At 46.1% G+C, this 19,311-nt stretch overlaps 2 protein-coding genes across 10 annotated transcripts in view; both read left to right on the top strand.

Moving 5' to 3' along the window:
* Positions 1-807: 807 nt before the first annotated feature.
* Positions 808-7,854, top strand: CD59 (CD59 molecule (CD59 blood group)). Of its 2 annotated transcripts, none has more exons than XM_064452917.1 (4): positions 808-1,502; positions 3,861-3,933; positions 4,630-4,731; positions 6,239-7,854. In XM_064452917.1, exons 2-4 carry the CDS (start codon positions 3,870-3,872, stop codon positions 6,430-6,432), a joined length of 360 nt encoding a protein of 119 aa, XP_064308987.1. In that variant the 5' UTR covers positions 808-1,502; positions 3,861-3,869; the 3' UTR covers positions 6,433-7,854. The 2 variants fall into 2 exon arrangements, with proteins under 2 accessions (XP_064308987.1, XP_064308986.1); XM_064452916.1 differs by having other exon boundaries at positions 811-1,502; positions 3,858-3,933.
* Positions 7,855-16,303: 8,449 nt separating this feature from the next.
* Positions 16,304-19,311, top strand: part of LOC104046927 (golgin subfamily B member 1-like) — a 45,849-nt gene continuing 42,841 nt past the window's right edge. For 7 of the 8 annotated variants that reach the window (XM_064452910.1, XM_064452909.1, XM_064452914.1 and 4 more), the window contains exon 1: positions 16,304-16,363. The gene's annotated coding sequence lies outside the window, so the exon portion shown is untranslated. Of the gene's footprint in view, positions 16,364-17,353; positions 17,498-19,311 lie in introns of those variants that run through there. The other variant, XM_064452907.1, reaches the window with a different exon arrangement.

Here is a 19,311-nt window from a genome sequence, read left to right as displayed (position 1 = left end):
AAGGATTTAGTGGAACTAGAACTTATTCCAGTGCTGTAAGGCTGTTGTGCGTTCTTAAGGGCAGATAACTGTAGTGGCTGGAGGCTTGCTTGGTGCTTTACCAGGATCTGCGTGTTCTAGTTAAGTGGTAGCAGCTGAAGGTCATAAGGCTCTACAGAAACGCTTGAACTCTTGGCAATTTTGCTGTTCTCAGGGAATGGTTCTCCCTGGGTTGTTAAGGAGGAACTATAATTATTGTTTACTGTAGAAGAAGCCAAGGTGCAGAGCAATGCTATTCTGTCAACTTCTGAGCGCTGTGATGTGAGGGTTGGAGGCCTCTGGTCCCAGCACGAATGCTGGTCAGGGGTCTCCTGTGAGCTACACGTCTGCGAAGGGAGAAGGTAGCCGGGTAGGGGGAATGACATGTCGCTGTTGTTGTACCAAATGTGTGTTTGTTACAGGATAAAGGTTATTCCACTGCTTCCAGCGGCTATTTTAGCACATGGCATATTGCCTGAGGTTACCAGACGCAGTGTTACTCCAAGTGTTTGTAACTCTTTATTACATGCATTTGAAGTAGGTCTTATGCCTGTGGTTCTCCTCACCCCACCCAAAACTCCGAAGCTTCTGCCAGATTGGTTTGATGAGAAGTGGCCAAGTTTGTTGGAGAAAACCCAGGCTCGTTTGTGTCTGCCAGCACTGCTGGAGTGTAGAAATCTGCGCTGAGACAGCGGGAGGGAATTCAGTCAAGCAGGTGTTGGGTAGGTAACTGCCCCTAGAGCGCTCCCAACTGCCAAACGGTTGGCGTTACCCACACGCAGGTTCCAAGATGTACCGTACATATATAATGTCCTCCCCTTTGGCCACTGTCCCTCAGCACCCGCCTGACGTTCTGTCAGCTTCTCCTGCCTCAGATGCTGTTTGAGATCGATGCTTGGTTAGGACTTCTCCTGTCAAGGTAAAATAAGCCTTGTTGAACATCTATACGGTTAAAAACCTAACACACCCAACGGCAATATAATAAAGTCCTTTTGGTCTTGGAAAATGGTTACGCTCTGTGCAGAAGGCAGTGCAGTGGGTGCAAAATGCAGCTTGGGTAGGAATTAAACTTAGGCGAGCTATGTTTAATGAAGGGTGGGAAGAACCTCCCTTGTCAGCCATCAAGCCCTGTGACAAATGCTTAGAGCTGGTACTACGCAGCATGACACAGGTAGGTACGTGGTGTGCGCGGCTGTATGTAGGAGGGGTGCCTTCGTAAAAGTTTTTGTGGCCCGTTGAAGCGCTGCGCGGGTAAGGCTCGGTCACCGTCCCTGCAGGAGGGCTCCTGCCCCGGCCTCACCTCCCGGGGGGGGCGCTCGGCCGAGCCCAGCCCTAGGCCGGGCCGTGAGCCGAGCCGGGCCGCGGGCCGAGCCGGGGCTGGCGCTCCGCCCCCGGGGCGGCGCAGTGATGAGGCGGCGCCGCTTCCCCCGTCCCCGCCGGCAGCTTACGGTGCGCGGCTGGGCGGTGGCGGCGGGCCGCGGCAGGTGAGGGCCGGCCGGGCGAGGGGGGGAGCGGCGGGGGGCATCCCCTCGCCCCGTCGGGACCCTGCTGAGGGGCACGGGCGGGATGGCGGGCGAGGGGGCAAAAAGGCGGGTCCTCGGCGGTGCGGCTGGGGAGGGAAGGGCTTTTCCTAGGAATTGCGGGGAGCTGGGAAGGTTTTGGGTGAAAATCTGTATTTATGCGTATTAACGGGGGGTGGGGGGCGCGGACCTGTGTGGGGTTTTTTAGGTTGCCCGGCCCTGAGTCATGCCGGGGGGGGGGGGGGGGGGCGGCGGCACCGCAGTGCGCTGAGCGGGGCGGGCTGCGGGACGCCGGGAGCGGGTCCTGCGGGGGGAAGAACCCCCCGGAACGACGGCTGGACGCAGCTAAGAGCCCGGGCAGTGCTGCAGTGAGCTTAAAAAATAGGTGGGAGGGAGCCAGGCTGCTTCTTTCAGTGAGTTGCGGACTATGAGACAGCTCGGCGGGCCAAGTGGCGCAACCCCGAGCGGCTGCTGAAATGCCCTGGTCCCCGCAGGGATGGGGCTCGTAGTCCTCGTTACCCTCTTCTTGCTGCTTTTCTGCTCTGAGGTTACGGTGACAGCAGCAGCCTAGTCCTGTACGTGTGCTCTCCCAGGTGGGACTGCAGAGGAATCCTGTTCCACAACCGAGGCAATAAGCCTTTCTTGCTATTCGCAGTTTGTTCCCTGTTATTTCTCAGTACCCAGATGGGTCGGATGCTTCAGCTAAAATAGCGGTTTTGAAAATACAGTTTAGGAAATGTTTTTTGGCTTTGTTGCTTTTAAGCCACATTGTGAATTGCTGTCTGTAATTTATCTTTTTTTTTTAAATCTAAAATTTTCGTGTTGGCTCATCTCTTTGTAGTTTAGGAGTACAGGGAAAAAACTGCTCATTTTCACAAAAATAGATTGGTTGAATGACTACTGTCAAAGCTATTATGCTGTCTCTGACGGTTTTTATGAATCTGCCTTATATTTATATAAGGTTTACATAAAGCCTTATATAAAGCTTAGGACTTACATATTCTGGTCATGCCTTGGTTTTGCTAAAAGGCAAAACTGTTCTACTCTGCGGACGCTGGTGGGTGACTGAGGGCTCCTGGAAGATGGAGAGGTTCCCAGGGAGGTTCCTTTTGCTGTCCAGAATGGCTCTGGCTTTAACCACCAGACTAACAGATTCACATTGCTGTGGGATGAGCCTCTGGCCTTGGAAGGCTTCTCACCAAGTTATTTACCCCAGAAAATCATCTCATCTTCCACATTATGGGTTGTTTTTTTTCTTAGTTTTTCCTGTTCAACAATAGGTCATGCAGACAGGAAAAAAAAGTGGGTTTTTTTTGTTGGGTGGGGTTTTTTTGTCAGTGGAAAAAATAACTAGACTTAAGGTTGAGAAATAGTAAACCAATATTGAAATCTGAACCCGGTTTTTCAAATCCACAGTCTTCTGGGAGGAAAAAACTCCATTCAATTGTGATTATGGTCTACCATGCTAGACTCTTAGCTGCACATAGAAATAGCTTCAAGCATTATTAACAGGGTGAAAAAGCAGTAACATGGCTGGCATTGCAGTCTTATCATAAGTGAAACTTGTTGTCTGGATGCCTTGAATTCTTTGGGACTTCAAATCCCACTCGGGCTTTGAAGACAAACATGAAATCGCACTCTCCTCGCACAAGTACGGTCCCTCTCTCCCCTCGTGTCTGCTTGATACCTAGTCTGAGTAGCCTGCTGTCTGCAATAGCAGAGATTTTTTATTAGTAGATATTATTGTTTGTGGTTCAGACTCCGTGTGCAGAATCTCATAAATCCTGCTTTGGAGTTGCCTACTTTAAAATGATCCTGCCCTTCCCATGTCACAGATTACCGTAATCGTGGAGGGCTCGAGCCATCGCTGCAGTCACTTGGTGGGTTGTGGCATGTGTTGGTGAGAGGGAGAAATTTGGGGAGAGGATGGGCAAAGGCCCCTTATTGCAGATGGATCTCTTGCAACCCGGTGAGAGAGAAGAAAGGCGCAGAGTCTGGCTCACGGGTTATTGAGGAATTGCTGTCAAAGAAAGCACATTCCAGACCTAAGTGGCCCCTCTCTTTGTTAGGTGCATTTGTAGCTGCAAGGAACTGGGAGACCTGTTGAATCGTGTAATCAGAGGGGAGAAAGGAAACCCATCTACAGCTCAAATCTCTGTTCTGGGAATAAAGATCCTCTCTCAGAAAGTGCAAAATTACTTTTCTCTTTCACTGCCTTTCCTGGCCAAGTCTTGAAACCTCAATTCCTCACCATGTATTTTGCTAGTTCCCTGTAGCTTTTAAATAGAATAAGCTTGTAACATCTGTTTGTCTTCAAAGTAGGGAAGAAGCATGGTCAAGATGAACTGCTTCCTGTTAACCGCCTCCCTTGTTCTGGTTGCTTTTTGTAGTTGTGGTGAGTAAAAGGGAGGTACTTCCCTGATGCAGTTTTATGACAGGGGCTGGGGAAATCATGGAACAAATATCAGAGAAAGAACAATAACAAAAACACCTGCGTTATTAAATACCACTTTGGGGAATGACAGTAACCACCGAAGTAAGGCTTAGTTTCTGTTGCTGTCTTTGGTCGGAAGAGAGAATTGGGGGCAGAACATGATGCTGCCTAGTGATACAACAGACTGTTCTGTTCTGCCGCTAGAAGAGTGGATTTCAGTTGTGTAAATTAGCAACTAGGTGCGTAGTGCAAGAGAGAAATGAGATTAAATAAAAATGGGATAGAATAGAATTCTGCTAGAAGTGTCTCTTCTCATCAGTCCTTTGGAAGAGGCAATCTTTAAGAGTAGGGCAAAGAAGCAAACGTTTAATCCATTATTCTGCAGGGACATAAAGGTGTTTTTACAGGTGTTTGTACAGGGGCATAAGCGTTTTTTTTAAAATGTCGTACATCCATGCTTTGAAATATTCCTTTCAAAATTGCCAGTCTCAATTTGTACACTAAAAAAAGCTTGTAAATTTGAGCTTGAGTCTAATAACCAGACATACGTTTCAGGTCAGTTAGATGCAGATAGTGATTATTTTTTTTCCCCCCTATTAATGCTGCTCCTGTCTCAGTACTTTATTATTCAGTAAAGATAAACCTCTGTCTTCGTAGGTTATACCTTAAGGTGTTACCACTGTGAGAACAGCCCTTCCTTGTGCAAGACCAACAGTACTTGCTTGGCAAATGAAGACACGTGCTTGCAGATGAAATTTGGTACGTATACTGTCCTACAGACCTAAAATAAACACGGTTATATCAGTTTTCATTGCCTGTACACTTCTGATCTGGCCTCAGCATGCATTTCTTAGCCTCGCTCAAAAGAAGGTTGCGAATACTTTTGAAGGTCATGCTTATAGTAAATGGATATATTTTGACTTCCAAGGGGCTGATACAGGTAATGATCATTTAGATAGGTGATTTGTACTTGTACAAGCATATACACAGATATCTGTATGTCCAGATTTAAAAAAAAACCAGAAAACAGAAACAGCAAAAGACCTACTACCTAAGGGAGTTGGAAAAAAATAGGAGACAGCAATGACTTTGAGACACAAAACCCTTACCCTGAACTTGTTACACTTTAAAAACAGATAAAGCATGTGTGACCTGCAAAATAAACCTGTAAATGAAGACTCAGTCATTTATGAATTGACACTATTAAAATAAATTATCTTATCCTGAGGGTGAAGTCACCTGCATCTCAGAAAGATGGTCAAGGATATTCAGGGCACAGAGTCAGTGTTCTAGTTGTTAAATAATATTTAAGTAACTCTTCTACTATGAGTGACAAGAGTTTCATTGGAAAACCAGAAGTACCGAGTCAACTGAAATAATAGAGCTACAAAGGTGGTCAGGGGACTGGAGCATCTCCCTTATGAGGAAAGGCTGAGAGACCTGGGCTTGTTCAGCCTGGAGAAGAGAAGGCTGAGGGGGGATCTCGTCAATGCTTATAAATACCTGAAGGGCGGGTGTCAGGAAGATGGGGCCGGGCTCTTCTCAGTGGTGCCCAACGCCAGGCCAAGGGGCCACGGGCACAAGCTGGAACATGGGAAGCTCCACCTGAACATGAGGACAAACCCCTTTGCTGTGCGGGTGCCAGAGCAGGGGCACAGGCTGCCCAGAGAGGCTGTGGGGTCCCTTCCCTGGAGACATTCACCCCCCGCCTGGACGCGGCCCTGTGCCCCTGCTCTGGGGGTGCCTGCTCACGCAGGGGGTGGGTCTTCTGCGTGGTACTTCTGGAAACGAAGCTGGTCAGATACGATGGGACTTGTCTTCAGCGCAAAAACTAGCTTGAGTTACTGGACTCGCTCTGAGCTTTGTGGAGGGAGAATGCCCATGCTGTAGGACAGCGCAAGGGCATTGCAAGCTGGGCGAGACGGCGATGCACTGTCTCCGTCAGGGGTCTCAAAGCAGGTATCGAGCTCCACCCTGTATCTCCCAGTGGGTCATTTGGACTGAACTGGAAGCATTGGTTAGCTGGAGTTAGAGATCTTCCTTAACCTTTGGCTAAGAACCACAAGAGTGTGCTGCGGAGGCAAGACCATGGCTTGCTATCACTATTTGCACTGCTAAACTCCTAGTGAAGGCAAATTTGGAAACTTCTAAACACTTGAAGCTAAAAAAGCAAGTATGTGGCAGTCTAGGCAGTGATTCTCTCTCCGCACCAAAAATGGTATTCCTTTCATTATTCACTTAATTTGTTTAATTTCTTTTTTCTTAGGTAAATTGAGAACCTCCTCCTGCTGGAAGGCATCCCACTGCACTATGAATGAAATTGCTGAATTCTTCCAGTTGGATAATTTTGAATTCTTTTGCTGCCAACGCGACTTGTGCAATGAGAGCGCAATTACTCGGGTTAACAAAGCGGCCTTCAGTATTGCCTCTGTAATGACCATGTTATGGATGCTTCTGTAATAATCCTGATTTGTATGCCGTGCTTTCAAGCTGAAACTTCACAAACTCATTAACTCTTTTCTGAATTGTACTTCTTGCGTTTTCAGTTCCTAACTGTGGGCTGAAACCTTACCTCTTAATTTTAAATTCTGCTTCCTAAGGTTCCATCTGTTAAGTCGCTGTCTCTGTTTGTGGGAAGGAGATCTATACTGTTACCAGTTAGAGGGAATTCGGGTATTTTGGCCTGCCATATTCATGGGGAAAACAACTTGTTATGACGTAGCGTTATCTTCTGGAGAACCTGGGCAAACTTCAGTGGGTGATGTGAAAAGAAAGGAATGCTATAGGTTTTATGCTGGAAAACTATCATTTCTTACCGCCCTAAAAGTTAGTTGGGATTTCTGGGGTTTGGTTAGGTTTTTTTTGGGTGCTACCTTGTCGTACACCAAGCAGTGCATTTGCCTTCAGCACAAGAGTTGTTGGATCCTAACTATAAACTCGCTGCAGTCTTTGTGAGTATGGAAATAATTTCAAGTGATATAGGCTCTGTTCCTGTCACTGTAACATTTTTTTTTTTCTTTATACAAATGGATAATACAACCCTGTAAGTACCATTATTTTAGGAGGAAACATTTGCATTTCTTAAACCAAAACCAAAATAATGCTGTAAGTGAGAAACACTTTTCTCTCTTTTTATATGTCTGTGAGCATGCGGACAACATGCGCTAGCTTCCTTTTTTTCTTATACTTTTTTCATGTCTAGGATTTTAACTGAGCATGTGCTTCACACTGAGTATTTACTGGTGTACTGGAAATTGTTTATAAAATGCTAAGGAATTGGAATGGCACATCTAGTTAATTTTCCAACATAGTTAGCTGTTGTTTTTGGTGGGTACAGTGACATGTAAACTTAACCCTTCAAGCTTCCACGTAAGAGTATTAAACAAAACCTCGCAGAACTTTATATTTGGCTTTTATGCAACTCTATAAATGCCAGTACAAAATATACGTGTATTCATATAGCATGAACAAAAACCGCTCAGTTTGTACGTGTAAGAGGTCTGAGGCTGAAATACTGTTGCTCTGCCTCAGTGGTGGAGACAGACCTTTGATACTTCTCTGGTGCTTAGGGACCCTCTCAGTTCAATACAATGTCAAATTCTCCTTTTTCTCTCCTGGAGCTCTTGGCATGTCCCTGCAAGAGCCGTGGTCCATTGCTAATGGCATATTCTCTTTCCGGGGACCCTTGCTTGTGCTATGCAGGGTGCCAGTGACACCGGTTCACCCAGTCATAACCAGGGTGTTGCTCCAAATCCACGCTGTATTCTGCAATGTAGCTTTTGGTTAAGCTAAGCTTAGCTCTGAAAGCATCCTGGGATCTCTCTGATCACTTGAAATACGGAAGTCATTCTCTCTTTGATTAATAAAAATGTCGAAAACGTGGAGAGTGTGGTTATTTATCAGCGCACTGTTTACAGCTGGATGTAACTAGTCATTTTTGTACAAGATGCATCTGTGGTTCCCATCCGGAGAGTCAAGAAGTTGCTGGCAGACTCCCCTTGCTTTGGCATTGGAGATGGGTGCTACGTGTCGTCGGTTAGTTTTGGCCGAGTGGTTATTTGCTTTAGGGAGCTGTTTGATAGGACAAGGGGTGATGGTTTTAAACTGAAAGAGGGTAGATGCAGACTAGATATAAGAAAGAAATTTTTTACCATGAGGGTGGTGAAACACAGGAACAGCTGCTCCCCCCGCCATAGTTCTTAGCTCTAGTTAACTTCTGATACCTGTTTCAGGAGGGGAAATGGTTACATGTGATACTCCCTAAATTTTAAGTGCTCTTAGGAGGAACTGTTGGCTTGAAGCGTGTGGCCAAGTTGAACAGAAAGCATTTGAGTTGGTATTTGTGAACCTGGACAACTGGGAAGCAGTATTTTCCTCCCATCTCACAGGCTAATTGTACTTTGAACCTTTTGTGTCCATTCTCGATCCAGCAAGTACTGTAAGTGGTGATTTGCTGATGTGCTAGGAAGAAGAAAACAGTCCTTGAATTCCAACTCTCTTGCCCTTCTTTTTATTTCCCATCCAAATAACAAAAGCAGACACTTAAACGACTAATTCCTGCACGGTGACTTTTTCCACTGGTGCACCACCACATGTCAGGCTCATTTTAGACGAAGAAGTGGTATCAAAGCACTGACTCAATAGGCAGCTGGGGGAAGGTTTGTAGCAGAGAAGGTGTCTTGTGTTAAGACAAGCTGCTAGATTCCTTATGCTTAAACCATCTTGGCTGCAGCATTTTTGCTCTACTATATTGTCAATGTCTCTATTTTGATGGTTGGCACTTTTAAACCCGTTTGATTGCCGTATGGTCTGCCTGTGTAAAATATTCTTTTATTTTTTTTCCAGTAAGTGCAAAAAGAAGCTCAGTATTTTGTCTGTCTGATAATACTTCGAAAAATCATTTTTAATATTTGTTTTTTGGTAGCCTTGAATACTTTCTTGTCTAATCTATCATATTTCTCCTTCCTTTCTCTTCTAGAAGCAGCTTGAGCAACGAGTCCTTGTGTTTTGCACTCTAGAAGGCCACTTCTTTTGTAAAGATCAACAGAGGCGTTGTTTAATTCTTGTGGTGAGAAGGCGTGTAGCAAAGTAAGAGAATTTGCTGGGAAAGCAAACAACTTTTAAAAAAAATTACTAGATTTCAAGTGGAAAGCATCCCTTTTGTCCTTCTCCAGGGAACGGTACATTGCTATTTTGGAATAAGTTTTTTTCACACTGTTTTGGTCTAGCAGCGATTTAGGATTTATTAGTCATTTTGAGATAGATCACAAAATTCGGTTGTATAATTCTTAAGCATCAGCCAGTTTAACAGATTGGTTCAATGAAATTTGTTACGATCAAAATAGCAACTTATTTAAAGACTTGAGAATGGCAAGGGTCACCCGAAACTTACAGCAGGGTTATAAGCACAGATGGGGTTTAAATCAAATTGCACACGTACACAGACAGACCAACAAACAGCTCTAAATCCAATCGCACACGTACATGCAGACAGGCACCTAAACAGTTTAAATCAAATTGTGTGCGCGCGCACACGCACACAGAGGTTAACCTGTGATTAAAATTTCCCTTTTTTGGAGTTTGATGAATTACTCACCATTATATGCCAGCATTCATCAACAGACAGACAGTGAACCTCATAAACTCAGGCCTTTGAGTCCTTGCAAAATCATCAATGGACAATCCTTCAATCCTTGCAAAACCTACCCAGCGAGGCGTCCCAGCCCAGGGGGAGACAGCGGGTCACACAGTCCGCTGCGGTCCCGGAGAGCTCCAAAGGTCTCGCTTTTGGATCGCTATTTATAGGATCTCGAGATGATTGGGTTTGGTCAGTGTTTCTCATCCTGGCCACATTCTGGTGCTGAGTCATTCTGGTATCGAATTTAGGCAGCAGATGGCCCAGGTGTGGGCCTGACACGCAAGTCACTGCACTTGTGACTAAGATAACAGGAAAATGAGAATTTTTTCCCAAAACATGCTTATCCTGAGATCTCAGAATGCCCTGCAGGGCTGTACCACCACAGTTACATAGGCTGATTCTCAGCTCATGCCACTCACAAGCTAAACGATGATGCAAACGTTCCATGTTTTGACATATATTTGCATCTTCTAAGCCTGCGTGGTCTGACGGGTGAGCTGTCTCCTGCAGAAGTTGTTGAACTGCTGCCTGAACATTGGCACTTCTCCCACTGCTGCTGTATTATGCCCAGATTTGATGGCCAGCCCTCAAAGATGGGTAACTGGAGCCATCACAACCTGAGATCGAACACAATTCCGCTTAGTGATAGTAACATGATATAGTACAGCGTGCCAGCGACCAATTCCGCGTACAGGTATCGCATCAGTGCAAACAATCGGTTTTGCTTTAGGTTTGCATGCATGTTAAGGACAGCTCCATCTTTGCTCTGAGCTACAGAGCAAACAACCCTCATTAGGTTGTTACAACATTTTTCCGTAGCCATAATTGGTCATTTGTGTGTACAGCCTTGGTACGGTCTTGTGACTCTTCGCTTTTACATACGTCCCTATTCTTAAGTCTGTGACATTTTCACTCTCTGTAACAGTAGAATTAATGTGTATGATAATTTCTTGACTATTATTTATATCTAGTTATGGCACTGTTATTGGATGGACTGGAATTTAGCTCTTTTCTGGTTATAATAGCTAATTACAAGGAACTGAAGGGCTGGTGGACAGAGAATCACAGAATGGCGGAGGCTGGAGGGACCTCTGGAGGTATCTGGTCCAACTCCCTGCTCAAGCAGGGCCATCTAAAGCCAATTGTCCGGGACCAGGTCCAGACAGCTTTTGAATATCCCCAAGGATGGAGAATCTACCACCTCTCTGGGCAACCTGAGCTAGTGCTCGGTCACCCTCACAGCAAAAGTGTTTCCTGATGTTCAGAGGGAACCTCCTGTGTTTCAGTTTGTGCTCATTGCCTCTGGGCCTGGCATGGGACACCTCTGGAAAGAGCTTGGCTCCATCTGCTTTGCACCCTCCCTTCAGGTACTTATTGATAAGGTCTTCCCTGAACCTTCTCTAGGATGAACAGTCCCAGCTCTCTCAGCCTTTCCCCATAGGAGAGCTGCTCCAGTCCCTTCATCATCTTGGCAGCCCTTTGCCGTACTCTCTCCGGTATGTCCATGTCTCTCTTGTACTGGGGAGCCCAGAACTGGGCACAGTAACGCCACTCTGGTCTCACCAGTGCTGAGCAGAGGGGAAGGACCACATCCTCTGAGCTGCTGGCAATACTTTGCCTAATGCAGCCCAGGCTACCATTTGCCACCTTTGCAGCTAGGGCACATCGCTGGCTCACACTTAGCTTGATGTCCACCAGGACCCCCAAGTCCTCTTCTGCTAAGCTGCTTTCCAGCTGGTCAGTCCCCAGCATGTCCTGGTGCCTGGGGCTGTTCCCAGTCTTTGGGGTGGGTGTCACAAAATGGGGCTTGAACCACAGGGAGCCCTAAGTTTAAAGCTCAGCGGGAAGTGGAGGTACTAGACAGTTTGTGTGGCTTGGCTGTGTCCTGTAAGATACAGGATAATGCAGACTATATTCAGGATGAACTGCTCTATTACTGTGCAAACGTGCCTGTTGCTCTCTGCAGTGAGTGCTGGCTATCTCGCCACTACTCTCTGGGTTTCTTTTTGGATTTGTTTTGTAATTCTCTAAATGGTTTGCTCTGTTCTGAATGAGTGGCATGACTAAATCCTCATCTTTAGCTGTTTACCTCTGAGCATGCTTTTTTCACCAGTACACATAATTTATATACTAATGGCCATCCAGCCATCAAAGAGTATTCTTCCCTGCATCTACTTCTCAATATTGATTGCTCTCATAACCATTAGTCCCTTTTTTCTGGGGCACAAGTTCGCGAAGGAGTTATTTTTCCCTACAGGCGTATGAAGAAGGAGCTAGCAAATGGAAGCTGCAGCAGTAGCAAGCGGTATGTGCAGAAATTTGTTCTTGTGATCTGCCTTTGCCATTAATTCCTCCTACAATCCCTCCTGCGAGTTTCTGCCTTCTGCATGGTGGTGACTAGCTGTCCTTTCACTTGAACATGGGCATGGAGAGCATGGAAGCCCCATAGTACTGGTGGCACGGTGTGGCTGATATACCTGGTTGGTAGGGATTTTGCTTTACCCTGTCTGAAGTCCTCCTCTAGTTTTACCATCACTCATCAAAGAGAAGGTGGGATGTCTCCGTGCTATTTCAGGATGCAGGAAATTGTGAAAAGAAGCAGATGCATGGGAAAAAACAGGTAGGCAGAGCAAGCAATTTCCTCCCACTGCTTGTTGGAGTGAGAGGAATGAGGAGGCTGACCAGCGAGGAGTTTTTATTTTGTAAAAAGGAGGAGGACTTGCTAAGATAATAAAGTAGTCCCAACTGCACATTAAGTAACTTGCTGTTGTGCTAACTGGAACAGCTGGCTATTGCCATTATATAAATATGAAATGCATTTAATAACAGTGGTGTTCCTCCAGCTGGAAGAGAGTTTAACGTGGCTGAATCTCTACGTGTCTCCAAGGGGCTTCCATCTTCCTGGTAAATACAGTCAGTCCTAGGGTTGGCATCATAACAGCTTGGTTGCAAGCTAGGCCTGAACATTCAAGACAGTGTTATCTGTCAGATTCACACGTGTGTTTGGGCAGAAACTAGTCTACCACGCTTTCTGACTCAATAATGCAATGTTAATATTGCACTAACAGGACTGTGATAACAGCATTCTGCGTTTTGGAGAGGGAGAAGAGAGCAGCTGATTTGACCGTGGGGTTCCCAGAAGAAGTAGGTTGTCGTTTCCACTCCCATCTTTCCAAGAACGGTTTATACATTGGGATAAAATAAAGACCTGCAGATGATATTATCTTTATGTGTTTATATGCTGCATTGAGTGTTACAGTATGACAACTTATAACAGGAACAACTGTTCTGGAGCCTAGAAAAGTGAAAGCTTAAAAATGCCTTTCGTTTCTCACTTAAGTGCAATAAGTGAAAAATATGTTTGGAGCAAAGTTTCAGAAAATAAAGTTGTCTGAAATGAGAAATTAATTCTGAAGTGTTCATTAAGATGACGATACAGGTGCAAACATGAAGAAACAGGGACCTAAGAGACCTAAATACAGAACGTTCCCCCAGGCGACACCGATACACTCATCCCCATGTTTGAGAGCTGAGAATTCTGTAATCCTTGTTTTCTTCAGAGACTACAGAGCAGGCTCTACTCAGAGATCCACCTTTCTTTACATGCAGGCCACCTATATTGACATCTTTTTGCATATACCTTCTGCTGCTCTTGGCTTTACCTCAAAGCCGCAGATGTTTGTTTAGCTATGGATGAGGACAGCCGTGCTATAACAACGGCTGTTAGCATATCTTCAATAGTGCAGCTACAATGCAGGAAAGTCTCTGCTCAGAAATGGAGGAGGAGGAAAAATCACCTGAATATAGATGGACTTAACGTTTTGGAGTATTGCATCTGAACCCACCCTCCTGCATATGAAAATCTCTACATATGATCCAATGTTGGTTCTATTTAAGTGGCTGGGAGTCCTGCATTGACTTAGATGCTCCCGGGATTCAGATCCCAGCACCGTTCTGAGTCTGAGTTACTCACGGCATGCTACCACTCTTTATGAACAGTAACTTTACTGTTCCTCACTGCACAGGGTTGTTCTGGTGATTGATACAACTCAAAACAGCCACTTGGAGCACTTTGGTGGCACATTATTTCCTGTTTCCTCGTTTCTGACACCTATTTAGAGATGCTACTTCAGAGCAGCTTTGAAGACAAGCAAAGCTATGGAGATACCGCAGGATGGGGCTAAAATCATGAAGGTTATGGGTTCAGTAGATGGAGGTTGTGGCCAGATGCACTCTGGTATTTGTTTTGGAGACTGCTGCAAACCTAAATTGACTGAAGCAAGAAATAGCGCAACATGACTGTCTACCTCGTGCTCTGTTGGATGCATAAGGAGGACTAATTGGTGAGTGTGGTAATGAGAATACTGGCTTAAAAGTTTCCATTGCTCTTTAAGGATCCAAGTTTCCCTTGGGTTTCATTAAAATGCACAATATTTTTGAATCACTAGCTAGCCACACAGTGCTTTTTTCCCCCATTTGTATGATGCCCGAAGAAGCCTTTATTCTCATGAGCGCCCTGTGCTGCGTTCAAGCCCTCAGTGCTGTGGTTCATTTCATACCCATACTCCTATTTCCAGAGGTGCTAATGTCTTCCAGAGAACTTCAGGCACCCATCGTCATCAGCTGTCATGCCACTAAATGTTCAAGGCATGGATGAGAACATGCACAACGCAGTAATTGTTTATCTCGCATCTGAAACGAATGAAGATATAGCCTGCAGTGTTGCACCAGGAAAACATTAAAGTGATTACAATGACACCCGCATCTTTAAATCTAATCTCTTCTAAAGCCTGATGGGTTTCTTCCTGCATGTTCCCAGTCATTTTAGTGTTAAAATTAAAGCTTATTCTCTGTTCCATGTCCTATAGGGTGAACTGGTACTTGTCTGGGAAATGCTGGGCCTGTAGCTGGGGCACACCAGAAACCAGACAGTGCTGGATACTGCTAGAAAGCTGCAGTTTGCAGGCAGAAGAAATGACTGTGTAAACTATTACAGAAGGCAAAATACCTGCAGCTGCAGCTGTCAGACACAATGTACAGCTTGCTTTTGCACTTATGAGTATGTCCTAGCCCATAGAAAGCTGGAGGTGGTTTCCTTGTTTCTGCTTAGAAAAAGGATTTTTGGTCCATTCCTCTCCCTGAAAGCAAGATCAATATAAGTATTGTTATGAAAATTCCCTTCCCTAACAATATAGCAACCAGTCTGTATAATACGAAAGTGTTTTAACTTTGTTAATATGTATATTAGTTCACATTATACACTGTAATGTAATGAGTTAGTGGAATTTTATGGAGACTTTGGCATTGTTGTGTGTAAGAATAACAAACTGAAGGACAGACTGGCCCTGGTAAGAAGCACTTTGTTTCTTGGAAGCTTAGCGCTGTCTGTGTACCCGATTGAAGGGCATAAGGACCCTATGTAAAACCGCATTCGGGTGCCCCGATTGGGCTGGCACACCTCACGCACACCAGCTCTTTACCCTTGGATTTCTTGATGTTGCATCCTAGCCTCTCGCCGTGGTCGGCACGGACAAGTTGTGAATGTTCGTGACACTAGGTGCACCTATACCCTTACGAACCTTGAAGACCTCCGCTGAATGGAATTCCTTCTCTCCACAGGAAATTTATCAGAGGGCTTCACTTTTTTCCTAATGTTTAACTTCATCTTCCTGCTGAAATTACAGTTAAGAAATGAATTAGATAGAACAACTTAGTTTTTGGTTGTGGTAGATTATAGAGCAGGCAGGCTAGTTTAATCCATTACTAAAAATACCTGAAACGTATTGTGCCAGCTTGATAGAAGAAGTAAGCAAGCTTTAGCCTGGTGAAGGTATAATGGTAATAGTCTTTTCCTCAGAAATAGTTTTCATCTGGCAGTGTAATCTTGACTTCTCATTTTCCTCTTTAAGATTAGTTTAGGAGGAAATAAGTTGTAAGTTATTTTTTTTTTAATATGTGTTATGAAGAGTACTTAAGTCAGATGCTCTCAAGTCACCTAATGAAATTTATTCATCTAATGAATCCTGGGCTCAGGTTTGGGCCCCTCGGGACAAGAAGGGCCTGGAGGGGCTGGAGCGCGTCCAGAGAAGGGCAGCGGGGCTGGGGCAGGGTCTGGAGCACAAGTGTGCTGGGGGGCGGCTGAGGGGGCTGGGGGGGTTTAGCCTGGAGAAGGGGGGGCTGAGGGGAGCCCTTCTCGCTCTCTGCGGCTGCCTGAGAGGGGCTGGAATGAGGGGGGGGCTGGTCTCTGCTCCCAAGTCACCAGTGACAGGGCGAGAGGGAACGGCCTCAGGCTGCGTCAGGGGAGGTTTAGGTTGGATATTAGGAAAAACTTCTTCCCTGCCAGAGCGGTCAGGCCCTGGCACAGGCTGCCCAGGAAGGTGGGGGAGTCACCGTCCCTGGGGGTGTTCAAACACCGTGTAGCCGTGGCACTTGGGGCCATGGTTTGGGAGGCCTGGGGGTGTTGGGTTGGCGGTTGGACTTGATGATCCCAGAGGTCTTTTCCAACCTTAGCGATTCCATGATTCGATCTCCTTCATCACCTCCGAGGGACCGGGGGCACGCGAGCCCCGTCAGCCGAGGGGCGGGCGTGCCGCGGTCCTCCGCGCCGCCAGGGGGCGCTGGCGCCGCCGGCTGAGGTCTGCCGCCGCCGGGGCGTGGCGGATGCTGCGGGGGCCGCGCTGAGGAGGAGGAGGAGGAGGAGTGGCGACCGGTAGCGCTTCGCAGGGCCCGGCCGCCCCCCCCGCCCCCTCGCAGGTGAGTGGGGCCGCAGGGGTTCCCTCCGCTGGGCTTTTTTTCCCTTCCCTTCCCTTCCCGCCGCCGCCGGGCTCTTCTGGGCCGCGTCTGCCGGGGCCCGCCGCCGCTTGCGGGGAGGGGCGGCCGAGCCCCTGGGGCCGCCGGCATGGCGGGCCCTGCCCGGGGAGGGAGGCTGCCGGCCGGCCCGGTCCCTGAGGCGGCAGGGCGGTCCCCTGCCGTGTCCCTGCCTCTGAACTGCACTAAAAGGTGCTCCCCTGTGCTTAAGGCGTTCACGGCGGGGAGCCCCGCCGAAAACGGGGCGGTGGGAGGAGGAAGGCGGGAGGGGTGTCTGTGTGTTGTGCACCTCCAGCCAGAGGCTGCTGATCGCACCGCACTGCAGAAGCACCAGGCAGAAGGAGCTGCGCCCGGCTGCTCTGATGGCAATAGCTAATGCTCTGCACCGCACCTGCACCTGCACCGCCCTGGGGGCTCTGCGCCGGCACCTTGTTCCTTTTCTCGAGCGCTGATACCTTATTTCTGCAGCGCTGGTGCACTCTAGAAGATAATACTTCCCTTGTTGTAATATCTGTAAAGGGAAAACGTGGTCAGTGCTATTAAGTGTTTACAATAGATGCAAGCAATAGCTGTACAGGTGTACTGTTACATTAACTTCACAGGGTACTTGCGGTTTGATTAACGTGACTTCAGTGTTTGTGCTTCTTTGCTGTATGTCATATGTCTGTGCAGTTGTTATCCAAGAGCTTTTAAGTCAGAGGTGGCATGGACTGTTTCAAAACAAGTTTAGCTTATTCAGCAGAAGAATCAACGTCTTGGCAAGCCATTGAGCAAGGATAAAAACAAAACTGTGCAGATACAAGAAGAAAATAATTATATTAAAATGCTTTTCTTTCAGTGTGCATGTTGAAAGCACAGAATTGTTCTAGGAAATGGATTTAAAATAATAAAACACTTACCTGAGTTTTTACGTGCTTCTGCTGTTGTCTGCTTTTCTGCTGTAGTCTTGTGGAAGAGAGGAGAAAGGGGACTCCGTTACCTTCCTTGGTAGTGAGAGGAGCGGAGTTCTGCCTCGCTGTTTTCTTCCACCATCTGTATTTCTGGCAGAGAAGGGAAAGGTCCTACCGTAATAGCTTCATGGTGAGAACTTGAATGAGTGCTCTTTGAAGCCATTTTTAATATCAGAATGATTTTTCAATAGAGGTGGGGACAGTTAAACAAACATGAGTAGTTCTGTGGGAGTCAGTGGGCTGTTCCTCTGCCTGGGTTGTTGCTCGAGTAGGTCCTTGTAACATTGCAGTTCAATATTTTACCACGTAGACTGGTCACCCTCAAGCTGTGGGACTTCTGTGACCACCTCAGTATGAGCTGTCATGGCTGCTGTTCTGTGTTCCTGAGTGCCCCTTGAGCTGGGCCCTGTGACATCTGACTCACAGGAGTTAAGCAAGCTGGAAACTACCAAGATTAATAATATGTGGTTGGTTTTTCTTAGCTGGATTTGGCTGCAGCTAGTGCTGGGACGACAGAATGGATGAGTATGAAGGCAAAGCTGCTGATGGGACTTGTCCTATTGGTAACGTCCCATTATGAAAGGAGCTGAAACCTCAGTTGCACTTTGAACATCAGAAGAAACTTGTTTCACAAAATTAAGTGGGCGTCTTGCATCTAGTGGAGTTTGAAAGGTTTGACTATCCTGCCTGTTCTTTGGTGAAGAAGACATTAATAGAAGCGAGTGCATAGCAGATGGCAAAGAATTGTCAACGCAGTAGAATAGAGTAGAATCGAACCATTTTGCTTGGGAAAGACCTTTAAGATCATTGAGTCCAACCGACCATGCAAGCTGAAGAGCAGGGTGCAGTACTGGCAGTGATGAGACAATGTGAAACCTTGAAAGCGAGAGTGCGTGGTTGGAACTTACAGGGGAAGGACAAATTATCTGTCCCTGAGAAAACTTCAGAGAGGGTAGCTGCAGATAATTTGGACTCCCTCCTCTTATGCTTGATGCCTGGTATGTCCAGGCCATAGGCCACCAAAGGAAGGAAAATGTTGATAGAAAACTTAATTGAATTATGTTTAGATGTACTGCAAGGAGAAGGGTTCGAGTTCAGCGATCCAGCGTTCTGAATGCAGCTTCACCAGCTTCAGTGCTTTAGCTTGTTGTCTCTAACCCCAGAAGAAGAGCAAAAAGCATGATTTGTTGACTTCATGCTGGGTAAGGGAAGTCTGGTCAGTTTTGTTTCCCAGCTTGATTTGGAAAACTCGTCAATATTTAGTGTCCCTGATGTAAATAAAAACACATCAGAAAGTAACAGTTAAGTTATTCAGATAGGAATGCTGGCATGTGAAGTAAGCAAAAGTTACTGCATCAGTCAGAGCTGGAAATGAGCTAAAGTATTTATAAATTAGATAGAAATGCACCACCGCGTTACATCTAGTGAGTCATTTGGTCCTCTTTATACCTGGGTAGCCCTTGTATGTATCTGGAAACGAGGTTTTCACTGAGAACGGATCTGATGTTACGGCTCTGGAGGAGTTATGAGAGGAGGTTTTTACTTCCAAGTTCTGTAATTCCCATCCCCAAGCCCATGGCTTGTTTGTTGATTTTAATGTTAGAAAAGAGTCTTAGCAAGATCCAGTTTGGCCTTGCAGATAATGTAGGCCATAGATTGCAGTCTGTGATTCCTGGTTTTAGCTTTGACATAATAAACAGCTTTAAAAGTAGCCTCTGCTGTAATTCTGAATACTTTTTAAGATAAGGTATGTGCTAATGTTTGTTATAAATGGCTTTCCAAATTCAGTACTTTACAATAAACTTCAACACATAGCTTATCTTAAACTGTTTTCCCAACTCAGGACTGATCTGTGTATGCACATTTCGTAAGTCTGTAAACAGATTAGAAAGGACAGATTATTTTCCTCTGGATGTTGCTAACTGAGAGTGAAAATTACTGAAC

Source organism: Phalacrocorax carbo, chromosome 5 (assembly GCF_963921805.1).
Source record: "Phalacrocorax carbo chromosome 5, bPhaCar2.1, whole genome shotgun sequence".
NCBI lineage: Eukaryota > Metazoa > Chordata > Aves > Suliformes > Phalacrocoracidae > Phalacrocorax > Phalacrocorax carbo.
Note: the sequence above shows the minus strand (reverse complement) of the source record. Positions and strands in the feature narration are given on the sequence as shown.

Bases quoted from the DNA above. Each gene is read 5' to 3' on its own strand.
- CD59 (XM_064452917.1), top strand. From the start codon at position 3,870: ATGGTCAAGATGAACTGCTTCCTGTTAACCGCCTCCCTTGTTCTGGTT. The intron at 3,934-4,629 runs GTGAGTAAAAGG...CTGTCTTCGTAG, and splicing joins GGTTGCTTTTTGTAGTTGTG to GTTATACCTTAAGGTGTTAC. The intron at 4,732-6,238 runs GTACGTATACTG...CTTTTTTCTTAG, and splicing joins GTGCTTGCAGATGAAATTTG to GTAAATTGAGAACCTCCTCC.